The sequence below is a fragment of the Rhodnius prolixus genome, unplaced genomic scaffold, assembly GCF_049639745.1.
Source record: "Rhodnius prolixus isolate KJV_2025 unplaced genomic scaffold, Rpr scaffold_2, whole genome shotgun sequence".
NCBI lineage: Eukaryota > Metazoa > Arthropoda > Insecta > Hemiptera > Reduviidae > Rhodnius > Rhodnius prolixus.
This window is the reverse complement of record NW_027411592.1, coordinates 59,363,829-59,383,699: the sequence shown is the minus strand read 5'-3', so window position 1 is coordinate 59,383,699 and position 19,871 is coordinate 59,363,829. Positions and strand designations below refer to the sequence as shown.

General features: G+C 35.1%; 1 protein-coding gene across 2 annotated transcripts in view; it reads right to left on the bottom strand.

Moving 5' to 3' along the window:
* LOC141448568 (uncharacterized) overlaps positions 1 to 19,871 on the bottom strand; it is a 28,935-nt gene extending 9,064 nt beyond the window's left edge. Inside the window, exons 1-5 of one of the 2 annotated variants that reach the window (XM_074116998.1) lie at positions 18,973 to 19,871; positions 17,018 to 17,117; positions 15,552 to 15,659; positions 15,293 to 15,448; positions 13,955 to 14,334 (exon numbers count right to left, since the gene is read on the bottom strand). In XM_074116998.1, the coding sequence (XP_073973099.1) occupies positions 14,281 to 14,334; positions 15,293 to 15,448; positions 15,552 to 15,659; positions 17,018 to 17,117; positions 18,973 to 19,829 (1,275 nt within the window). In that variant the 5' untranslated portion in view covers positions 19,830 to 19,871 and the 3' untranslated portion in view covers positions 13,955 to 14,280. Of the gene's footprint in view, positions 1 to 13,954; positions 14,335 to 15,292; positions 15,449 to 15,551; positions 15,660 to 17,017; positions 17,118 to 18,972 lie in introns of those variants that run through there. The other variant, XM_074116999.1, reaches the window with a different exon arrangement.

The window sequence follows — 19,871 nt, the reverse complement described above, 5'->3', positions numbered from 1 at the left end:
ATAATGGCGGACATGAAAAATTAAATCATAAAAGTATCATAGAAACGTTTTTACCTATAATACATAAAAATTATTTTAATTAACAATATTATACAGTAAAGTTGTTAATATGTACACAGTTAGTTTAGGTAGTTAGGTTAGTCTGCCTCAAGATATACGAGAAAATATAATAGCACATTTAACAGGATTAAAATTAGTCTTTCATGGAGTATTTTCCCAAAACCTGTAAACACAAATGATTAATTGGATTTCAAACCCCCATCTAGAATTAGAATTGCTCATTAGAATGCTTGTAAACACAAACCTAATAAAAGTAAAAAGTAAAGTAAAGTAAATTGCCTACTTTTTCAGGCTTAACGTCCAACCAATTAGGTGTCGTGGACGGAGACGACTAGCCAACATGCTTTACTGTAAATTTCTTATATTAAACATTAAATAAAATCCAAGACCTAGACACAAGGGAATCGAATCCACTAAACCAACAATACATCTTAGCACTGCGGGTCTAGTCTCTTAACCGCCTAACATACTTTACTATAAATTTCTCATATTAACCATTAAATAAAATCCAAGGCCTAGACACCGGGAATCGAACCCACTAAAGCAACAATACATCTTAGCATTGCGGGTCTAGTCTCTTAACGGTCTAACATACTTTACTATAAATTTCTCATATTAACCATTAAATAAAATCCAAAGCCTAGACACAGGGAATCGAATCCACTAAACCAACAAAACATCTTAGCATTGCAGGTCTATTCTCTTAACCGCCTAACATACTTTACTATAAATTTCTCATATTAACCATTAAATAAAATCCAAAGCCTAGACACCGGGAATCGAACCCTACTAAACCAACAATACATCTTAGCATTGCAGGTCTAGTCTCTTAACCGCCTAACAGACTTTACTATAAATTTCTCATATTAACCATTAAATAAAATCCAAAGCCTAGACACAGGGAATCGAATCCACTAAACCAACAATACATCTTAGCATTGCAGGTCTAGTCTCTTAACCGCCTAACATACTTTACTATAAATTTCTCATATTAACCATTAAATAAAATCCAAAGCCTAGACACAGGGAATCGAATCCACTAAACCAACAAAACATCTTAGCATTGCAGGTCTATTCTCTTAACCGCCTAACATACTTTACTATAAATTTCTCATATTAACCATTAAATAAAATCCAAAGCCTAGACACCGGGAATCGAACCCTATTAAACCAACAAAACATCTTAGCATTGCAGGTCTATTCTCTTAACCGCCTAACATACTTTACTATAAATTTCTCATATTAACCATTAAATAAAATCCAAAGCCTAGACACCGGGAATCGTACCTAACCAACAATACATCTTAGCATTGCGGGTCTCGCCTCCTAACCGCTCGGCTACCGTGGCGCCTAATATTTCTATAATAAAATCATTTCTAATATTTCTATAATAAAAAACATTTGCACTTATCTGATTTAAAATGAAGTCGAAAAAATGTTAGGCAACAATATTTTAGATAAATTCATTTCTTTTTTCAAGTTATAGGAATTCTTTCCGAAATAAGATCGGGTGGCCCCCTTATGTTATTAAATTTAAAAATCAATAATATAATTTTGTACAATCAAACCCCAAAGATCCAGTGTTTAATGTGTAATAAGAACGAGCCGGAAACATTAATTGTTTATCAGCTGGGCCAGTCTATGAAAGTTTTAGAATCCCACTCTATATAAACAAACATAATAATCCTAAAGAAGAACTTTGTAAATTAATTAATAATTTTGAAGAGAAAAATATGTACGCAATTTTTAATTATTTAAAAAAAGTTTTAAAACTAAGATCTTACATCTTACAAAGTTTATAAAGTGAACATGAACTTGGAACTCCTTTGTTACAGATACATTGGTATCTCTATACAAATAAAGATAATAATAATAATAAAATAACACACTCGGGAATAACAAATTTCACGAAATACAATCACTTTTCAGCATAAAGTACTACCAAGTGGTACGGTGAGCCAAAAAAGGTTGGAAAACGCTGAGTTAAATAATCTAGATAGTCTAACAGCAATACTTACATGTATTGCAAAATAGTCTAACTAGTATTTCTGAAACCTAGAATTCGTTGGCCAAAGAGATTCATTTGTATTTTTTGGCATAACAAATGTTAGGTTTATCTCCTTGGATCGGAACATTTTTTTCTATATCTTTTTAGTATAAATACTAAGTTTAAAAAAATTATTCTCCATTTATTTCCTTTAAATTATTTAAATGCAAACAAAACAAAATATAAGACCCTATTTCCCTTTTTTTTGTACAATTTTAATTTTCAGTTCTATTTCATTTACGGTGTGGTTTCACTATATTAAGCTATAAGAAAATAATATAGTTCATTTAGTGGTGCATGGTTTGTGTGGAATTGAGGTTTTTGTGGTTGTTAACCGCGGTTAGGACGGTATACCATGAAATAGGAGTAAGGTACTGTTTGTTCATTGGTTTCTCATTATAATTTTAAATAACGTAAAATATAGTGTGTAAACTTGAAAATCAAATACTACTAAAAACCCACTTATTAAAGAAATATTATTATTTTATTTAAACGTTTTTGATTAATACGTCAAATTTTTTCTAGAATTATTTATTAAAAGTATTTATTAAAATTTTAAATCTCTTTACAAAACCTTACTAAAATAAATTTCCCGTTTTTCAAGTTACGTAACCACAGGAAGATAAGTTACAAATACATCGGGTTCATTTATTAAATTTTTATTTATTTCACAGAAACACAAAATCGTATATGTCCCCAGTGAAGAGACAGCTGAACCCATTAAATATTTCCCAAAAGTCACTGCGCTTTCCGAAATAGATTGTAACGACAAAAAAAAAAGAAAAAGAAAAAAAAAAAGTCTGTCAGATATCAACTGTCAGACAGACCAAAAGATTAATTTTCATTTCAGGAAAGTGAAAAATTAAAAAACGCGGAATCTACACTTTCCCATAAAATACCCTACATCGAATTTTCCGGAAAATGTCAAAATACTGAAAAGAAAAAAATTACACTTAATTAATTCATTAAGTGGGACTTCCGAGTCAGCTGATTTTTCTTAAAAATTGGAAAATTGATTCTATTAAGAGAATGCAAGGCTTAGACAAAGGGAATCGAACCCACTAAACCAACAATACATCTTAGCATTGCGGGTCTAGTCTCTTAACCGCCTAACATACTTTACTATAAATTTCTCATATTAACCATTAAATGAAATCCAAGGCCTAGACACTGGGGAATCGAACCCACTAAACCAACAATACATCTTAGCATTGCGGGTCTAGTCTCTTAACCGCCTAACATACTTTAATGCAAATTTCTCATATTAACCATTAAATTAAATCCAAGGCCTAGACCAGAAGAATCGAACCCACTAAACCAACAATACATCTTAGCATTGCGGGTCTAGTCTCTTAACCGCCTAACATACTTTACTATAAATTTCTCATATTAACCATTAAATGAAATCCAAGGCCTAGACACTGGGGAATCGAACCCACTAAACCAACAATACATCTTAGCATTGCGGGTCTAGTCTCTTAACCGCCTAACATACTTTACTGTAAATTTCTAATATTAACCATTAAATAAAATCCAAGGCCTAAGACCGGGGGAATCGAACCCACTAAACCAACAATACATCTTAGCATTGCGGGTCTAGTCTCTTAACCGCCTAACATACTTTACTGTAAATTTCTAATATTAACCATTAAATAAAATCCAAGGCCTAGACACCGGTAATCGAACCCACTAAACCAACAATACATCTTAGCATTGCGGGTCTAGTCTCTTAACCGCCTAACATACTTTACTATAAATTTCTCATATTAACCATTAAATAAATTCCAAGGCCTAGACGAGGGGGACTCGAACCCACTAAACCAACAATGCATCTTAGCATTGTGGGTCTAGTCTCTTAACCGCCTAACATACTTTACTGTAAATTTCTAATATTAATTATTAAATAAAATCCAAGGCCTAGACCAGGGGGACTCGAACTCACTAAACCAACAATACATCTTAGCATTACGGGTCTAGTCTCTTAACCGCCTAACACACTTTACTATAAATTTCTCATATTAACCATTAAATAAATTCCAAGGCCTAGACGAGGGGGACTCGAACCCACTAAACCAACAATGCATCTTAGCATTGTGGGTCTAGTCTCTTAACCGCCTAACATACTTTACTGTAAATTTCTAATATTAATTATTAAATAAAATCCAAGGCCTATACCAGGGGGAATCGAACCCACTAAACCAACAATACATCTTAGCATTGCGGGTCTAGTCTCTTAACCGCCTAACATACTTTACTGTAAATTTTTAATATTAACCATTAAATAAAATCCAAGGCCTAGACCAGGGGGACTCGAACTCACTAAACCAACAATACATCTTAGCATTACGGGTCTAGTCTCTTAACCGCCTAACATACATTTCTATAAATTTCTCATATTAACCATTAAATAAAATCCAAGGCCTACATCTGGGAATCCAATCCACTAAACCAACAATACATCTTAGCATTGCAGGTCTAGTCTCTTAACCGCTCGGCTACCGGTAACGCCTAAAAAATCCACACATAATGTGTCTTATAATCGTTGCAAGGGGTAGAATAATAAAAATGGGTAACATAATTAAGAATAATTAAAATTAAAAAAAAAAAACATAAAAAATGTATCTTCTAATTCAAATACGTATACTGGAATGTATTAGTTACAGATGGTACAGGGTTGAACTCGTACTAATAGTGGTATAGGGTTAATTACACCCTTGCAGACCCGGCATTAACGAAGTTTAGAGCGAGTTAGAGGAGGGAGTTTTGCTGTCTCTTTCCGGTAAACACTGTTGGCTACACTAGCCAAGGTTTAGATCGATTTATGCGTGTGGGGGGGGGGCAATGGTATATGTGTCCATTACCGACAATACATTTTATTAGTAAGCTCGTCATAGTGTGTCAATGTCGAATGAGCTGGAAAGTGCAGGTTATTTTAGCTCCTAAAACAACTGATCTAACCTCTATCCACTTCCTCACCAACTGTATAAAAAAAAAAGTCCTAAAAAAAAAACCAGGCTTACCAATACATCTAAAATAACATTATTTTTCCCTCTATGCATAACAACACCGTTCTCAACCATCCGTAATGACCACGTCATTAAACTTTCGCTAATCAGACCCAATTTTTCTAAATTAAGTTTTGGGTGCATTATAAACTCTGAAATACTAATCTTTTCACGGTTTTTTCTTTTTAAATCAAAATTTATAATCTTACTGCCGAGTCGTGTCAACATAATGTAGACTGTATTTTTCTACTTCCTTCCTTGTCATACAGGAAAAATAAGAGGAAATGTTTGCCAACGTGTTAAATTTTTTATTTCAATGTTTCCACCAGTAAAATATTTATTTTGAGTTCCCCTGGGTCCATTGTCCTGTTGTCAATCTGTCTGTCTGTCTGTGGAGTTCGTGGTTAGTGTAACTGAGATACGGAAACTCGCAGAAAGTTCCAAAATTGATATCTGGTTTTATTGGCCGCCGTTTTTTCGTGGGATCTGTCAATGATCTTTTGGTTCCTGATTTCCTGGTGGGGGAAGGCAGTACATTGTTCTTGAAAAATCATTTTCCCCTCCCTAGGCAAAAAAAAAAAAACAAATTTTGATGGTAGCAGTTCTTGATCAGTATTTGTTTTTATGGAACCCTAAGTTTTGCCCAGTTTAGGAAATAACTCTTCACGCCCTATATACAGGGTGAACCATTTAAAAACGCGCCAATCGCTAATAACTTTTTAGGAAAGCGGAAATCCGAAAAAACCACGTGGTAAACTATATGTTTTTTTTGGTCTAGTTTTCCAAATTTTCCATTCCCGATGCTGTATCTTCATTTTCGGAGGAGTTACGGCCCAAAAACTGATCAAGATTTCATAAGGACCACTGATTTTGACAATGATTATGAAAACTGCATAAAAAAGTGAGAAAAGTGGCGTTGACCCCGTTTCGATATCCCTAATATTAGTTGAGATATTTAGGATCAAAGTTACAATTTTCATCTATTCGTGATCGGTTTTCAGTATTAATTTTCCACCAGGAATACACGTTTTAGGAGGTCCTCTGACTACAAAAAATTATTATTTGTGACGCAAAGAACAAAAATAATAATAATTGAAGATTTTCAAAAATCTAGTGTAATGTAATGGTTGTGGTTGAATCGGGATAAATTTGTTTTATCATCAAATAAAAGCAACCATCACATCATTTTATTGTACCCCATATGCAAGACTTCTTGACCTATGATTACGGTAAGAAAATCTTGCCCATGGATGGGCGGGTGTTGGTCTAATGGTCTTGAGCGTTGCTTTGTAAGTGGAAGATCCCCAGTTCGAATCCAGCGAATGACTACTTTTTATTAAAAAAAAAAGAAGAAGTATTATGATGTGCTAAGTATTATGATTGACTGCATACGTGGGATTTGAACAAGGTATTTCCCACTTACAAAGGCGACGCTCTTGACCACTAGACCAACAGACTGGCAAGAGTTTCTTACCACAATCATAGCTCAAGAAGTCTTGCATACTGGGGTGAATTTAGTATATCCTCGTTCAAAAACCTGTAAATTTCCCAATTTCTTAGAGTAGTAAAAGAAACCATAACTTCCCTACTTTAGTTACGAGGGTCGTTTGAAAAGTCCGTGCAAAAAAAAAACTACTTAATTTTTTGGGGTAAACCTTTTTTATTTTTCAACATAGTCTCCTTTTAGGCTTATACACTTCGTCCAACGCTGCTCTAGTTTGTTGATCCCTTCCGAATAATAGGATTTGTCCAAGTCTGAAAAATAGCCATTCGTTTCTGCAATCACCTCCTCGTTTCAATAAAATCTTTTTCCCGCCAGCCATTTCTTCATATTGGGGAACAAATAGTAGTCCGAGGGAGCCAAGTCTGGAGAATAGGGGGGATGTGAAACGAGTTGGAACCCTATTTCCATTAATTTTGCGACCACAACTGCTGAGGTGTGAGCTGGTGCGTTGTCGTGATGGAAAAGGTGGGCCAATCGTGGGCGTTTTTCTTGCAGCTCGGTTTTCAAACGGTCCAATAACGATGAATAATATGCACCTGTAATAGTTTTACCCTTTACCAGATAGTCGATGAGGATTATTCCTTGCGAATCCCAAAAGACAGTCGCCATAATCTTTCCGGCCGAAGGAACGGTCTTCGCCTTTTTTGGCGCAGATTCCCCCTTGGTAACCCATTGTTTAGATTGTTCTTTGGTCTCAGGAGTGTAGTGATGTATCCATGTTTCATCCACAGTGACGAAACGACGCTTAAAGTCCTGCGGATTCTTCTGCAACAGCTGCAAACCGTCCTTGCAACACTTCACACGATTTCGTTTTTGGTCAAGCGTGAGCAATCGCGGCACCCATCTTGCGGATAGCTTTGTCATGTCCAAATGTTGATGCAAAATATTATGTACCCGTTCATTCGAGATGCCCACAGCACTAGCAATCTCACGCACCTTCACTCTTCTGTCATCCATCACCATATCATGGATTTTATCAATGATTTCTGGAGTAGTAACCTCAACAGGGCGTCCAGAACGTTCAGCGTCACTTGTGCCCATATGGCCACTCCGAAAATTTTGAAACCACTTATAAACTGTTCTAATCGAAGGTGCAGTGTCACCATAATGTTTATCAAGCTTCTCTTTAGTCTCCTGAGGCGTTTTGCCTTTCATAAAGTAGTGTTTAATCAACACACGAAATTCTTTTTCGTCCATTTTTTGAAAATCACTCGACTTCCTCGATTCAAACGAATGCCAAACACAAAGAAATAGACCGATCTGGCTGAAACTTGGTGTGTGTTCTTCCAAGAGATGCTACTAAGAACTAAACATAACCTCGATACGCGCCAGTGGTACTATCTCTCTGACTTTGCACGGACTTTTCAAACGACCCTCGTATTACTCCAAGTAGACGTGTCCGAAAAACACGAATGCCATCTTTAAATGTTACTCTCTACAGAAGTAATCTGAGCATGCGCACTCTCGGTAAGGGTGTTTAATCAGGCTATAGTTTAATAATGGTTAGTTCGGTCTTGTTTGTATGCTATGCATTGCATACAAATTAACAGTTACCGTTTTACTAAGCCAATTAATTTGCATCACAAATGTAAAACACAACACGCAACATTCTGATGAACAATTCTAATCTGTTTCTAATTGATTTACTAATTTAAAAATAAACCAAAAAAAGAAAAAGAAAAAAAGGAAAAATTTTTACCAAATCATTTCAAGACATATTTTTCTTACTTTCCAAATAATTATTTTCCAATTTTCTTTCTTGTGAACCCACTACTTGGAAAAATTTAAAAATTAGTGATTCTTGGAGTTGTTAAATTTTAACTGGAACCCATTACTTTTATCTAAAATAAAGGTCGTTTAAAAGCAAAACATAAACTTAAGTTAAATCTAAAACTATCCGCTATTAAAATAAACAGGTCGCATTTGATCTGTAGTGAATTTTATATAGGTACTAAAGTAAGTATATTGGAACACTAAAACCACATTTCCCCATTTATGACCAGCTACCGGAAAGATTAAATGAATAACGCTACAAATAATAATAATAATAATAATCAGTAAAGAAACATTTCCGGTACGCTGTATTGAATCCAAAAATTGATTACTTTTTTCAGACTCAGGAGACCTCAGATTAGATATTTCGGGTGAATAAATTGAAAATCGTGTCTTTGCACAATCGAAATGCTTTCCCTTACTAAATAGAGTAAGGCGCTACTGCAGCCGAGCGGTTAAGAAGACTAGACCCGCAATGCTAAGATGTATTGATGGTTTAGTGGATTCGATACCCTTGTGTCTAGGTCTTGGATTTTATTTAATGGTTAATATGAGAAATTTATAGTAAAGCATGTTAGGCGGTTAAGAGACTAGACCCGCAATGCTAAGATGTATTGATGGTTTAGTGGATTCGATACCCTTGTGTCTAGGTCTTGGATTTTATTTAATGGTTAATATGAGAAATTTATAGTAAAGCATGTTAGGCGGTTAAGAGACTAGACCCGCAATGCTAAGATGTATTGTTGGTTTAGTGGGTTCGATTCCCCCCGGTCTTAAGCCTTGGATTTTATTTAATGGTTAATATGAGAAATTTATAGTAAAGCATGTTAGGTGGTTAAGAGACTAGACCCGCAATGCTAAGATGTATTGCAGTTTAGTGGGTTCGATTCCCCCCGGTCATAGGTCTTGGATTTTATTTAATGGTTAATATGAGAAATTTATAGTAAAGTATGTTAGACGGTTAACAGACCTAGACCCGCAATGCTAAGATGTATTGTTGATTTAGTGGGTTCAATTCCCAGTCTTTAGGCCTTGGATTTTATTTAATGGTTAATAAAAGAAATTTACATTAAAGTATGTTTGCTAGTCGCCTCCGTCCTCGACACCTAATTTGTGATAGTTGGACGTAAAACCCGTCTGAAAAAATAGGCAATTACTTTACTTTTACTAAATAGAGTACTAACAACGATTCTATGATAAGAAGTTCAGTATGGTTGGTCCTCTGCGTTTTCCGAATAAAATTATTATAACCAGTGCGCATACTTCTTAAGTTACCATCAGCTTTCTACCAGCTACTTCCAAGGTTAACCATACTTATATGTGTATTGTTTAAAGATTAACATATTAATAAAACACAAAGACTTTTCTGGGTAGATAAACCATTTAGACATAAAGAGACGCGAAGGTCGACCATTTTGTAATAAACATCAAACGTTCTTAAAGCGACACAACATATTAGTAGACGGAGAGGTTGCGAGCAGAGGGAGAGAGTGAGGGAGATAGAAAACGAGGGTTAGGTGGGGACTGGAGTGTGATACGATCCAGCGTACAGGTGGTGGTGTGCTGCTATACGAAGTGTGGTAAATTTGCCCGGTCCCGTTTGAGAAGGTTAGCTAAAGGCGTCTGTCCTAAACCTCCCTCTACCCACGTCACTGTCTGTACTCTGGTGGATCAGTTTACGGTCCATCTATCAAGAAGGCAGCCCCGTAAAGTATTAACACTTCAGCGGACCCTTGTTGTACATGGCTCAGTTACTCATACTGGCAGTTGGCTACATACTCCCGTATGTTTCATTTGATCCAACTACACGCGTATAACCTTCCAATAATAACCTGGAAATACGATCCAAACAAATAACACCTTTTACAGTAAATTGAATAACTTATAATTGGACATATTGGCGGCCGAGGTGGGTATTTTTTTGCTGCCTCCCAAGACTTGTGCTCCTCTCATTTTTGTATTACTTCCACATGTTTCCCAAGGTGAAGAGTTTTACGATCGTGCCTAATTTTCTAAATTTGAGTTTGGGCCGGAAATAATAAGTTTTGTGGTCTCCTAAACAGGAAACAAAAAAATACCGTGTATTTGTATGTTCAGGGATCGGTTCAGGAAGCATCTGCACAAGGTAGGGCTTATTAGCTTGGAACCGTTGTGCAGATTGTGGCTGGATGAGGAGGAAACAGCCTCTCACTGGCTGTTCGATTGCAACGAGTGATAGCGCTATGAAATCTTTAGCTCTTTGAAACCAACGGAGATAGAAGTGCACAAAGAACTAGCAGGGAAAGTCCTCCACCTCTTTAGTAGGGGATGTTTCGTCTACTAGATCCAAAGGGGATAAAGCACAATAAGTCTCTTGTGGCTGCGGTGCCGTGGGGCAATCTAATCGTTAATCGTTAATATAAAGAGATGGCCAAACTTCTGTATATTACAATCGATCTTTTTTTCTGAAAAAATTGGTCGCAATCTACTTATTAAAATCTTGATATTTAATACAAACAAACTTTTATTAATGGGGTATTAATGGAGAAGTAAACTACAGGAAAAATACAGATTTACCTTTTCACTTTAAATGACGTATCATTAATGCTTGTGTCTGCATGTTTCTAACCAAAGGGAATCATAATTTGGGGGGGGGGATATCCGAACAAAGGAATCAGTCAGTACGGGAATCAGTAAGTAGTCTTCTATTACGGGAAAGATCGGTTAAGATCGTCTCCTATCGACTCTTGGTCGAGACTAATCGTTTCACGATCGATTTGTTGGCCATACCTTAAACGATATATATCGATTTAGTGTTAAGGGCCAGAGAGAGAATGCCCTGAGTAACTCACTAGTCATCACCACTGATAATCAAGTCAAACTTAATTTAAAATAGTGAAAAAAAAAACTATAAAAAAATCTGGTAGAGAGAGATTTAGCCCAGTACATTGCGGTCAGCACGCATTCTGGTAGAATCGCAGGAAACTACAGTTTTTCCCTGCTTTTAACCACAAACGTTTGCTCACAACAACAGAAAAAACTAACAAACAAGCGCACTTTTTCAAGATTCAGGGGGTGCTCAAAAAAGATACTTCCGTTGCAAAATTCATGTCGTAAATTTTACTGATGGTAATATTTCCGCTTGCTAGTACAGTAAGAAGAAAAATACTTGAATATATGGTTCGATTGCCACCATATTGGATAATATCGTTGATTTAATCTCATGTTTTGACTGGTTTCGAGCTTTCATCAATAAGAAACTGTGTGTGTGTGTGAGCCGTAAATATAAGTGAAGTCGGAATTCTCTTCATCAAAGGCATTAATCTACTTCTGATGATGCCTGAAATTCCGAAACCCATTAGGTGTTATGGAGCATTAAATTACTCTTTCGTTACCAGGGTAACTTAAATTAAAATAAAAAAATTTAAAATCTGCGCGATTGCATTTACGATAACAATAACAGAAAGAAAATAGGGTTTTTTTACGAAATGATGGATGGGAAAAATGATATAAAGCGAGTAAACGTATCCTCAAAATGGCGTTAAAATAAAATAATTAATGCCAGGCACGCCTAATAAGCGCTCCTATTCCAGCATTTAGTATTGGTGGTCAGACTCGCAAATTACGAGATTCATTTATGTTATAGAGTAAATATAATGAAAATAATAATACTAATAAAATGAATAAAAAAAAATAATAATAAACAGTGCGTTCATGCAAATAAGGAAAAATAATAATAAAAAAAAAAAAATATCCGCCCCCGCCCTCGTTTTGGAAAAAGACCTTCATTTTGCGTTAGACCCCCAACTCTTTAGTAGTTCGGTCCACCACAACTAGAGGCGCGTCTAGGTTTAGGCTCATTAGAGTACGTTCTGTAGTCACATGCTGTCTGTGACTGTGACTGCCTTCCTTCTTATGCGGCCTATGGAAACTCATACTACGTACGTGCTCAGCACATACTAGAGCTTTCCTCTTCCACCCTCCCCCTCTCAATAGAGGACTTTATTCCAGAAAATAAAAGCATTCTCTTAATATTCATTATTAGTTAGCCTTTAATATCCATTTTTTATAGCAATGAGAGAAATTTGTTAGAGACCATGTTAGATTTACGTATTTGACTTCTTTTTTTTTCCACCGGAAATGCATATTTTGTAGTTTCCTCTTATATTTAAACGTAGCTTTTTTAACTTAATTTATATTATTTTAAAAATAATAATAATAGGATAAGTAGCCTTCTTTCAAAAGTAGTTTTTGCATAATAAGTTGTGACTTTAAAAACGATACATTATTTGAAAGAATTAAATCTGCTGATGAATTTTTAAGTTCAAAAAAAAAAAAAAAAAGCGCAAAAAAATTGGTTGAAATCTAATTAAAAAGTCACAAGACTCATTGACTGTCCTAGAAGTCGTGAAATAAAGGCACCTGCGCTACCTATCAACAACTTAGATAACTAACGTTGGGAGTTTCCAATATTTAGACCTTATAATTTATATTTTATTCTCTTCAAATTTAAATCACCCCCACCCCACAGTCTCCTTTGAAATGATTATTTAATAATATTAATTAGCCAATTTTTAAACAAGAAAAAAAATTAACAAATCTCAGAAATAATCTCAATAAAAATGAAAGCCACCTTTTCGTAGAGCGGCGTCATTTTAAATAGAAAGACGAGAAGGGTGCTGTTAGTTACAAACGTTGCCTATAGATATCGCTTGCATTCAGTTTTACAAACTTGGTCCCCTCCCCCTGTTGGACGTCATAGAGCTTACTCAGTAGCAACTACATACATACATTGGGTGTGTTCCACTAAGCGCTCACAACCAACAAAATGTACCTCCAGCCGTTCCACTTGACGACCTCGGCGGTCGTAGTGGTCGTGGCGAAAACGTCACTAATGACGTCATTATTTTCGTTCACGCAAAGCTTACAACGCCCCTCCACCGTTAGAGCTGGGTCGAAGTGGGCGTTCAGAAATTAGGCGCAATTTTTAAAAGCAAAGATGGTGACCGAAAAAATTATATCAGGTAAATGAGAGTATTATCTCATGTAAATAATTGAATGTGTTTCTCGAAAGTCTAAAAAAAAGTAATAAAATGAAAAATTTACTTATCCCTTTACATACTAAATCACTGAATAACACTTTGTTAATACAGCGATAGTTAATAATACGTGGCCCAAGTTTTCGCTTTTCACTATGGCGCTTTTGTAAAATTGCATTCCACTCTTCATCGGAACTAGATGAAGAACTTTCTAAAGCATTATTACGTTGTATTAATAAATATCCTACTGTTGCCACAAAAGACAGTTTAATTTTATTTAAACGTAAATTTTATAAATACTCCACTAAAATGTAATATAAAAATTGAATTATAATATATATATATTTAATATAAGTCAACTTTACCAATAATTAATAAAGTTTATTATAATTGCATATAAACGGGGTTAAAATTAAAAAACAACCTATTCAAGCTTCTGACTTATTTTCGAGGTCGTGTAATGTTTACATGAACGGTTAAGACGTCCCATAGTCCATATTCCACTTCGAGTTTTCGATTGTAACGCTCGCAAGTGCAAGGTGAAACGGGCAAAATCGCCGCGGTCGTGAGCGTGATCGTTGTGAGCGCTTAGTGGAACGCACCCAATATCTATGGTATATATCATAATATATCATGGTACAAACGAAAACAGACTTTTCAGGGTCAAAAATCAACCGAAATCAGCGAAAACTTTATCATCAGCAAAATACAATGTTTTTCCATTTTAAAATAACAATTGATACAAGCAATAATCTATTCTAATTAAATGAATTAATAAGCCAAACATTTATAATAAAAATGCTTGATTTAGTTCTAAGCAAAATTCATGAAAATATTTTTCTAAATTTCCAGAAGGATGAACTACTTAGGTAATTACCCAAAAAACTCTCTTAAAACATTAACATACGAATAAGCTGTGGTCAAAATCTAAAACAGACAAAACAGGAGTATTATTATATTTCAAATTATTAATTTTCACTTTCTCATACTTACGTTGAAAATGGAAATATATCGATTTTTTTTTAAGAATTTCGTGTTTTTTGGGTGTCAATTAAATTTGTTTTTGGCTTATTTCCATCAAAAGCTAACTATAAAATTAAGTTACGGAAGTGCATCGTACGATATTTGAGGGAGCTTCGCGCTGTTCAACGTTTTGAAAAAAGCTAGGGTCGTCTGGGAGTCTAAGAACTGCCTGGAGGGAGGGCTGGCTGCCCTGTGCCTTTTTGGAGGGTTATTTTGTGTCTTCCATGGACACGGAACTCTCTTATGCTTCTATTTAAATTTTAGGGATTATCTACGTATAGTGTGGCCTGTGCCCCACTTCCTGTATATCCCACTTCTTGTAAAGCCTTCGAGACATGTATATAAGCAACTACACATCTTAAGGCACATTATTTGGGCTATATGGAAACTGAGTGAGGATATTCTTGAACAAAGTCTCCAGATTTCTGACTTCGGATATCTGATGACCTGGATCTCTTTATGTTTTTCTTTTTCATTGGTTGAACTGTAAGAGCTCAGAAGCGACTTTGGGCAGAAAAGTGCCATGTTTCTCTCTAAAAATAGAATAACGATAATCTTCGATAGGATTTCGCCAGAGAATACGAGTAAATAAATAGGAGATCCCCAGTTCGAATTCCACGTGCTGTTCACAATTCAAAAATCTTCATAGTATCATCGTCCACGATGTTGGTAATTGGACGTTAAGCCCTGTCTGAAAAACTGGGCAATTAACTTTACTTACCCTTCTTAGAAATTCACATTTTGCACCAAAAAATGCAAACCTTCACAGGGATTTGATAAGACATTGGTATATGCTTTGTTGGGTTAGCAGTGAATTAACCTTCTATAACCTGCAGTAAGAGAAAGCTGAGAAAGTGATTACCGATGAGAATGTCTCCCTTGAGGCGGTCACACCTGTATTAGTTTTCAATAAAAACTTTTTCTTGTTACATTCATTGATTATAATCAGCATTTTCTTAAATTTCAGCGACATGTCTTGCCAATTCATAAATTGTAGACTTTCACAAAATTTTAGCCTCTGCAACAAAATATTTGTTTTGTATTTTTAATCTATGATTATAGATAGGTAATGTAACAAACTCTTATCGATATTCTAGTCTGTAACTCTAGGAATTGTTTACCTCAGTTTCCAATTCTTCACTTAAGTAGCAAAGAAAAAAGATGTTCGTCATTTCCATAGTCAGCAGAGCAATAGTTACCAAGCAGTCTGCTAAACTGCTCTTTAATCCCTGAAAAGAGAAAGAAAAACGATTTTTCCTTTAATTGAACACCTCTATTGCGTCACCAAAGAAAATCTGATCATGAGTGTTTCTTTCTGTTGTTTCCATTTTGGCACTTGGTATTCACAGCCTTTACCGTTTACTACATTTTAGAATTGGAATTGTGACGTCACCGCTTCTCCAGAATCACGCTACTGTTCTGTGAAAGAAAAATTTCAGACCTAAGTGAGGAGCTTATTGAAGATGGGCCTTATGACCGACTGCCTAGGACTATTACTGAAAACTCAAAATAGCCGAGTATTACTTCTTCCAATCTGGAATTCCAGCAACTCACTTGATCTTCCGCGTAGAAATATACAAATAATAAGACCGTACATTACACTGGAGGATACTCCAGAAGAAAGACTGGTTACCTTTTCCCGCAAGAGTGCTACTAATCAACAAAAATCCATTATCTTCCACCGCCATTGCAGTGTAGAGGCCTTGCAGAGCTGCTTCCACTCATTCCGGTTCTCAGCAAGCTCCCTCCTCTTTCTCCAGGGCATCACTCTATCGCTAAAATATCCTCCTCGCAGGTTCCCCTTGAACGACCCCTACGTCAATTCCCTTCCCCTTTTGCTTCATATACTCGTCTGGCCACTCTGATCATTGGAAATCTCAGTAACAAGTAAAAAAACCATCGCAAATGAATAGCACTAATTTAGTCCGTTGCTGGTTCCACACCCAGATTCTTTCGGATAGTGGTATTTCTAATTATTGTGCTGCCTGTTTTTCCAAGCACCTTTGTGAGGTACATTTTTATCTCCATCGCTTGGAGCTGGCCTTTTTTTAGCCTAGCCCTTAGAATCCAAAATTCGCTGATGTTAAAATTGGTAGGAACAAAGTCTTATATAACGCTAGCCTAGTCTTTGAAGATGTTTCTTATTTCTTTCCTAAAAAGGTACTTTCAACAGCATTAACGAATTCTTTCACTTATTTCCTCTTTTATTTTGCCATTTTCATTTTTAAGTACCCTTAATCAAATTATCCTACAAAAACATTTCTTTGAAATTTAGTAGTTTTAGTAAATTGATTACTTGTTTGTTGTTGGAAACTATAATAAAAGTCTTGCTGTACCGACTAAAACAACACACAACTAGCCAATCACTAGGGATTCTGGAGCAGCTAGTTCGTCACGTTTCCCTTAATATCATATCACTGTGAACCAAAACCAAATTTAAAGAAAATTAATATCAAGTATCAGTAATATTGTAAAGTGTTTAGACAAAATTTTGAATCTAGTACCTTGCGTTGTAATGATTAGGAGAAAGCCGTTTACTTCTTAATTTAAATTTATCTTTGTGATCAAAAAATGAAATAAAACTCACCACAATAACCATGAACGATCCAAAGCACAAGACGATGACCGCAACTAAGAATGCTGCACTTAAATCAAATCCATGGATTTTTTGAAGACTGATGAAGAAACTGTTATAATCAAAAAACTATAATTATTAAATAATTCTTCTTTACAATAAGATATACTGTAATGTGAGAATGGTGAGACAATAACTATTATTACCGACTGACTTTAAAGCTTTTGTTCTGTTTCGTGTACCAGAAAAGTTCGCTACCTTGAACTGGAAATTTAGAAAAAAAATTGAAGTTTTACTACGATAAAACTGACCTTTTTTCGGAAACATTCTGAGTAAGTTGATAATGATCAGAACAGCATCAAAAGAACAAATTGCCCATCTGGGCAAAATCAATTTGGACTCGTTAAAAATGGCCTTTTGTAACCAGTCCGTTTGTAAAATGGACTTTGGTAACTATCCAATGATCCGGACGAAAGTTTGGCCTTCTAGAGGTTCACATTCTTGGCTGTTTATTGCCCTAACATTTAAGTGTCTCTCTCAAGGCAACTTTTATTCACTAATAAGAACGATGTCGGATATGGATCTTGTCAGTAACTAGGAAAATATTCAAGGGACGTAACAGTTCGCCGATTTGGAAAGTATTCTTCAAATAAACTGTTCAATAAAGTATTAAATGCAAAAATTAGAAATTTAGGGTTGCAGAAATAATTTTATTATGAAAACCAAAATCTTATTATAAGTTCTTGCGTAGGTCTCAGAAACATTGAAGAAAAAAACAGTCGGTTTTATTATTAACCAAAAATTTTTATTATAATTTTTTCGATAATTTAACGCAACTCTCCCAAAATTACCAAAAAAGTATTGAACTTTTGTGTTTGTAACAGAAGTAAAATTATTTTTTAGCCCTTTTGCCTATGTTTGAGAACATCTAAAGCTCTTAACATTTGATTTTTCTTAGAAATCACTCGGAAAACGACTTATTTCCCGATATTAAGAAAAATACTAGCTTTACTGCCTTGGCAATATTTTTAGTAGAAAGGGGATGAAAAAATACATAAAACTGATCTGTCACGTGCTCTTCTTTCTCTTTGATAACCAGTAAATATAAATAGATAAATAAATAGCAGATTTTGAAATGGCCTAGCACATTTACTTTGTTAGATATCGAACTGCGGTTTTCGGTTTCTTTCACAACTTTTATACACTTTAAAACTGTCTGTATGAAAAAGGGGATCATCTGCGGACCCATACTTTTAGACGCGCGGAAGCGAGCTGGAATCTAAAATTACAAGTCACACATTCTGAAACTAGAGATGACGGGCAACAAACTTTTTCCTCTACCATTTTTTTTTTGCACAGATCAGCCGTTTAATCATGAATGGCATTTTAGCCGACTTAAAATGAAGACCCTGTATAATCGTAAACATGCTGTTCACAATCAAGTGGAATAGTTCATGGAAATTATTGAAGTAATCGTGGACGGTCAATTTAGCGACTTAATTAGTTTCGAGTTTTATCTTTTGGCTATGGAGTGTCAAAAGATTGAGATCTATAGTCAATTGTTCGTAAGGAGTGTCTTTTGTATTCTCCAGTTTAGTCTGTAAATGTATCAGCCCAAAAATTTGTGTTGGACTGCTTCTATGTGGTCGATGTAAGAAAATTAGAAGCGAACATTTAGGGTTTTATTTATGTACTGTTGGAGTAAAAAAAAAAACAGAAGCTGAGAAGGTATTAAAATTATGTGAATTACACAAATTAAGGGTACTTTAACATTACTTTCATAAAAATTGTGAGTGGTTGGTAGTAATCTCATTCACCAGAAAGTGGAAGGCTTATTGAAGACTTAAGTAGGAACATTAAGAACAAATTAATGTAATCGTCTGTTTTATTCCAGGAAAGGGCTTAACGTCCAACTCTACCAGTCAGGGGTCTTGGGGAAAGATAGTAATAGAATATTTTGTACTTACTCTACAAGCTGTTGATGATGTTTGATGTTATTTTTCAAACAAAGTATACTGCACTCATGGAATTTCTTGTTATACAATTCTTTATTACCGTTTTTCTCAGTCTCAATGTTCTGCTTACATAAGAAATGTACTCTTGTTTCCATCCTTTCTATTGAATAGGCCAACACTCGAAATTCTGCCACCATACAACCAATAAATCTAATAAAAACAGTTGCCTGTGCATTTAAAACTGCTACTGCCGAAGCTATTATGACGAGTTGATGTGCTACTGCAAAAATTAGATACATCGGATTGTTTAAATCCATCGGATAGTAGACCTTTAACAGAAAATATGGATGAGCTTCTTTTGTTAAATCATATTCTTGATGTTGAAAAAAAAACATCAATGCAATACGTATTATAAATAAAAAGCATATGGATCCTGTAATTATCACGCAAAATTTCCAAAATTTTTCATACCAATCCAAAGTATTTTTTTTTATTTCCCTCTCTTCGGACAAATCTTCATTTGGATAATCGTAAAAGTCTTTACCAATATAAAGCATCATATTCTCCATACTATCCCGTTTCACAATGTAATTTAAAGTTTGCACCCAAAGTACAGTTGCACCAAATATTAAATGTAGAAATTCTAAAGCGGTGCTAGTATCATTGTAAATATAAACCGTTTTTATGGCCAAAGTCCACATTATGACCAGACTTATTATATGTACAACTTGTTGAATACAAAATAAAAATTTCTCTTTGGTAGAAGAGATAATATCCAAGGAGTACACAGTTGCTGATCTCAGCATCCATCCGCCAACTTTATCGTAACCTTTGCGTAAATAAGACCGATCGTTCTCTGGAGGTGCCATACTGTTTGCTAGTATCGATGTGTAATTTTACTTTACTAATGT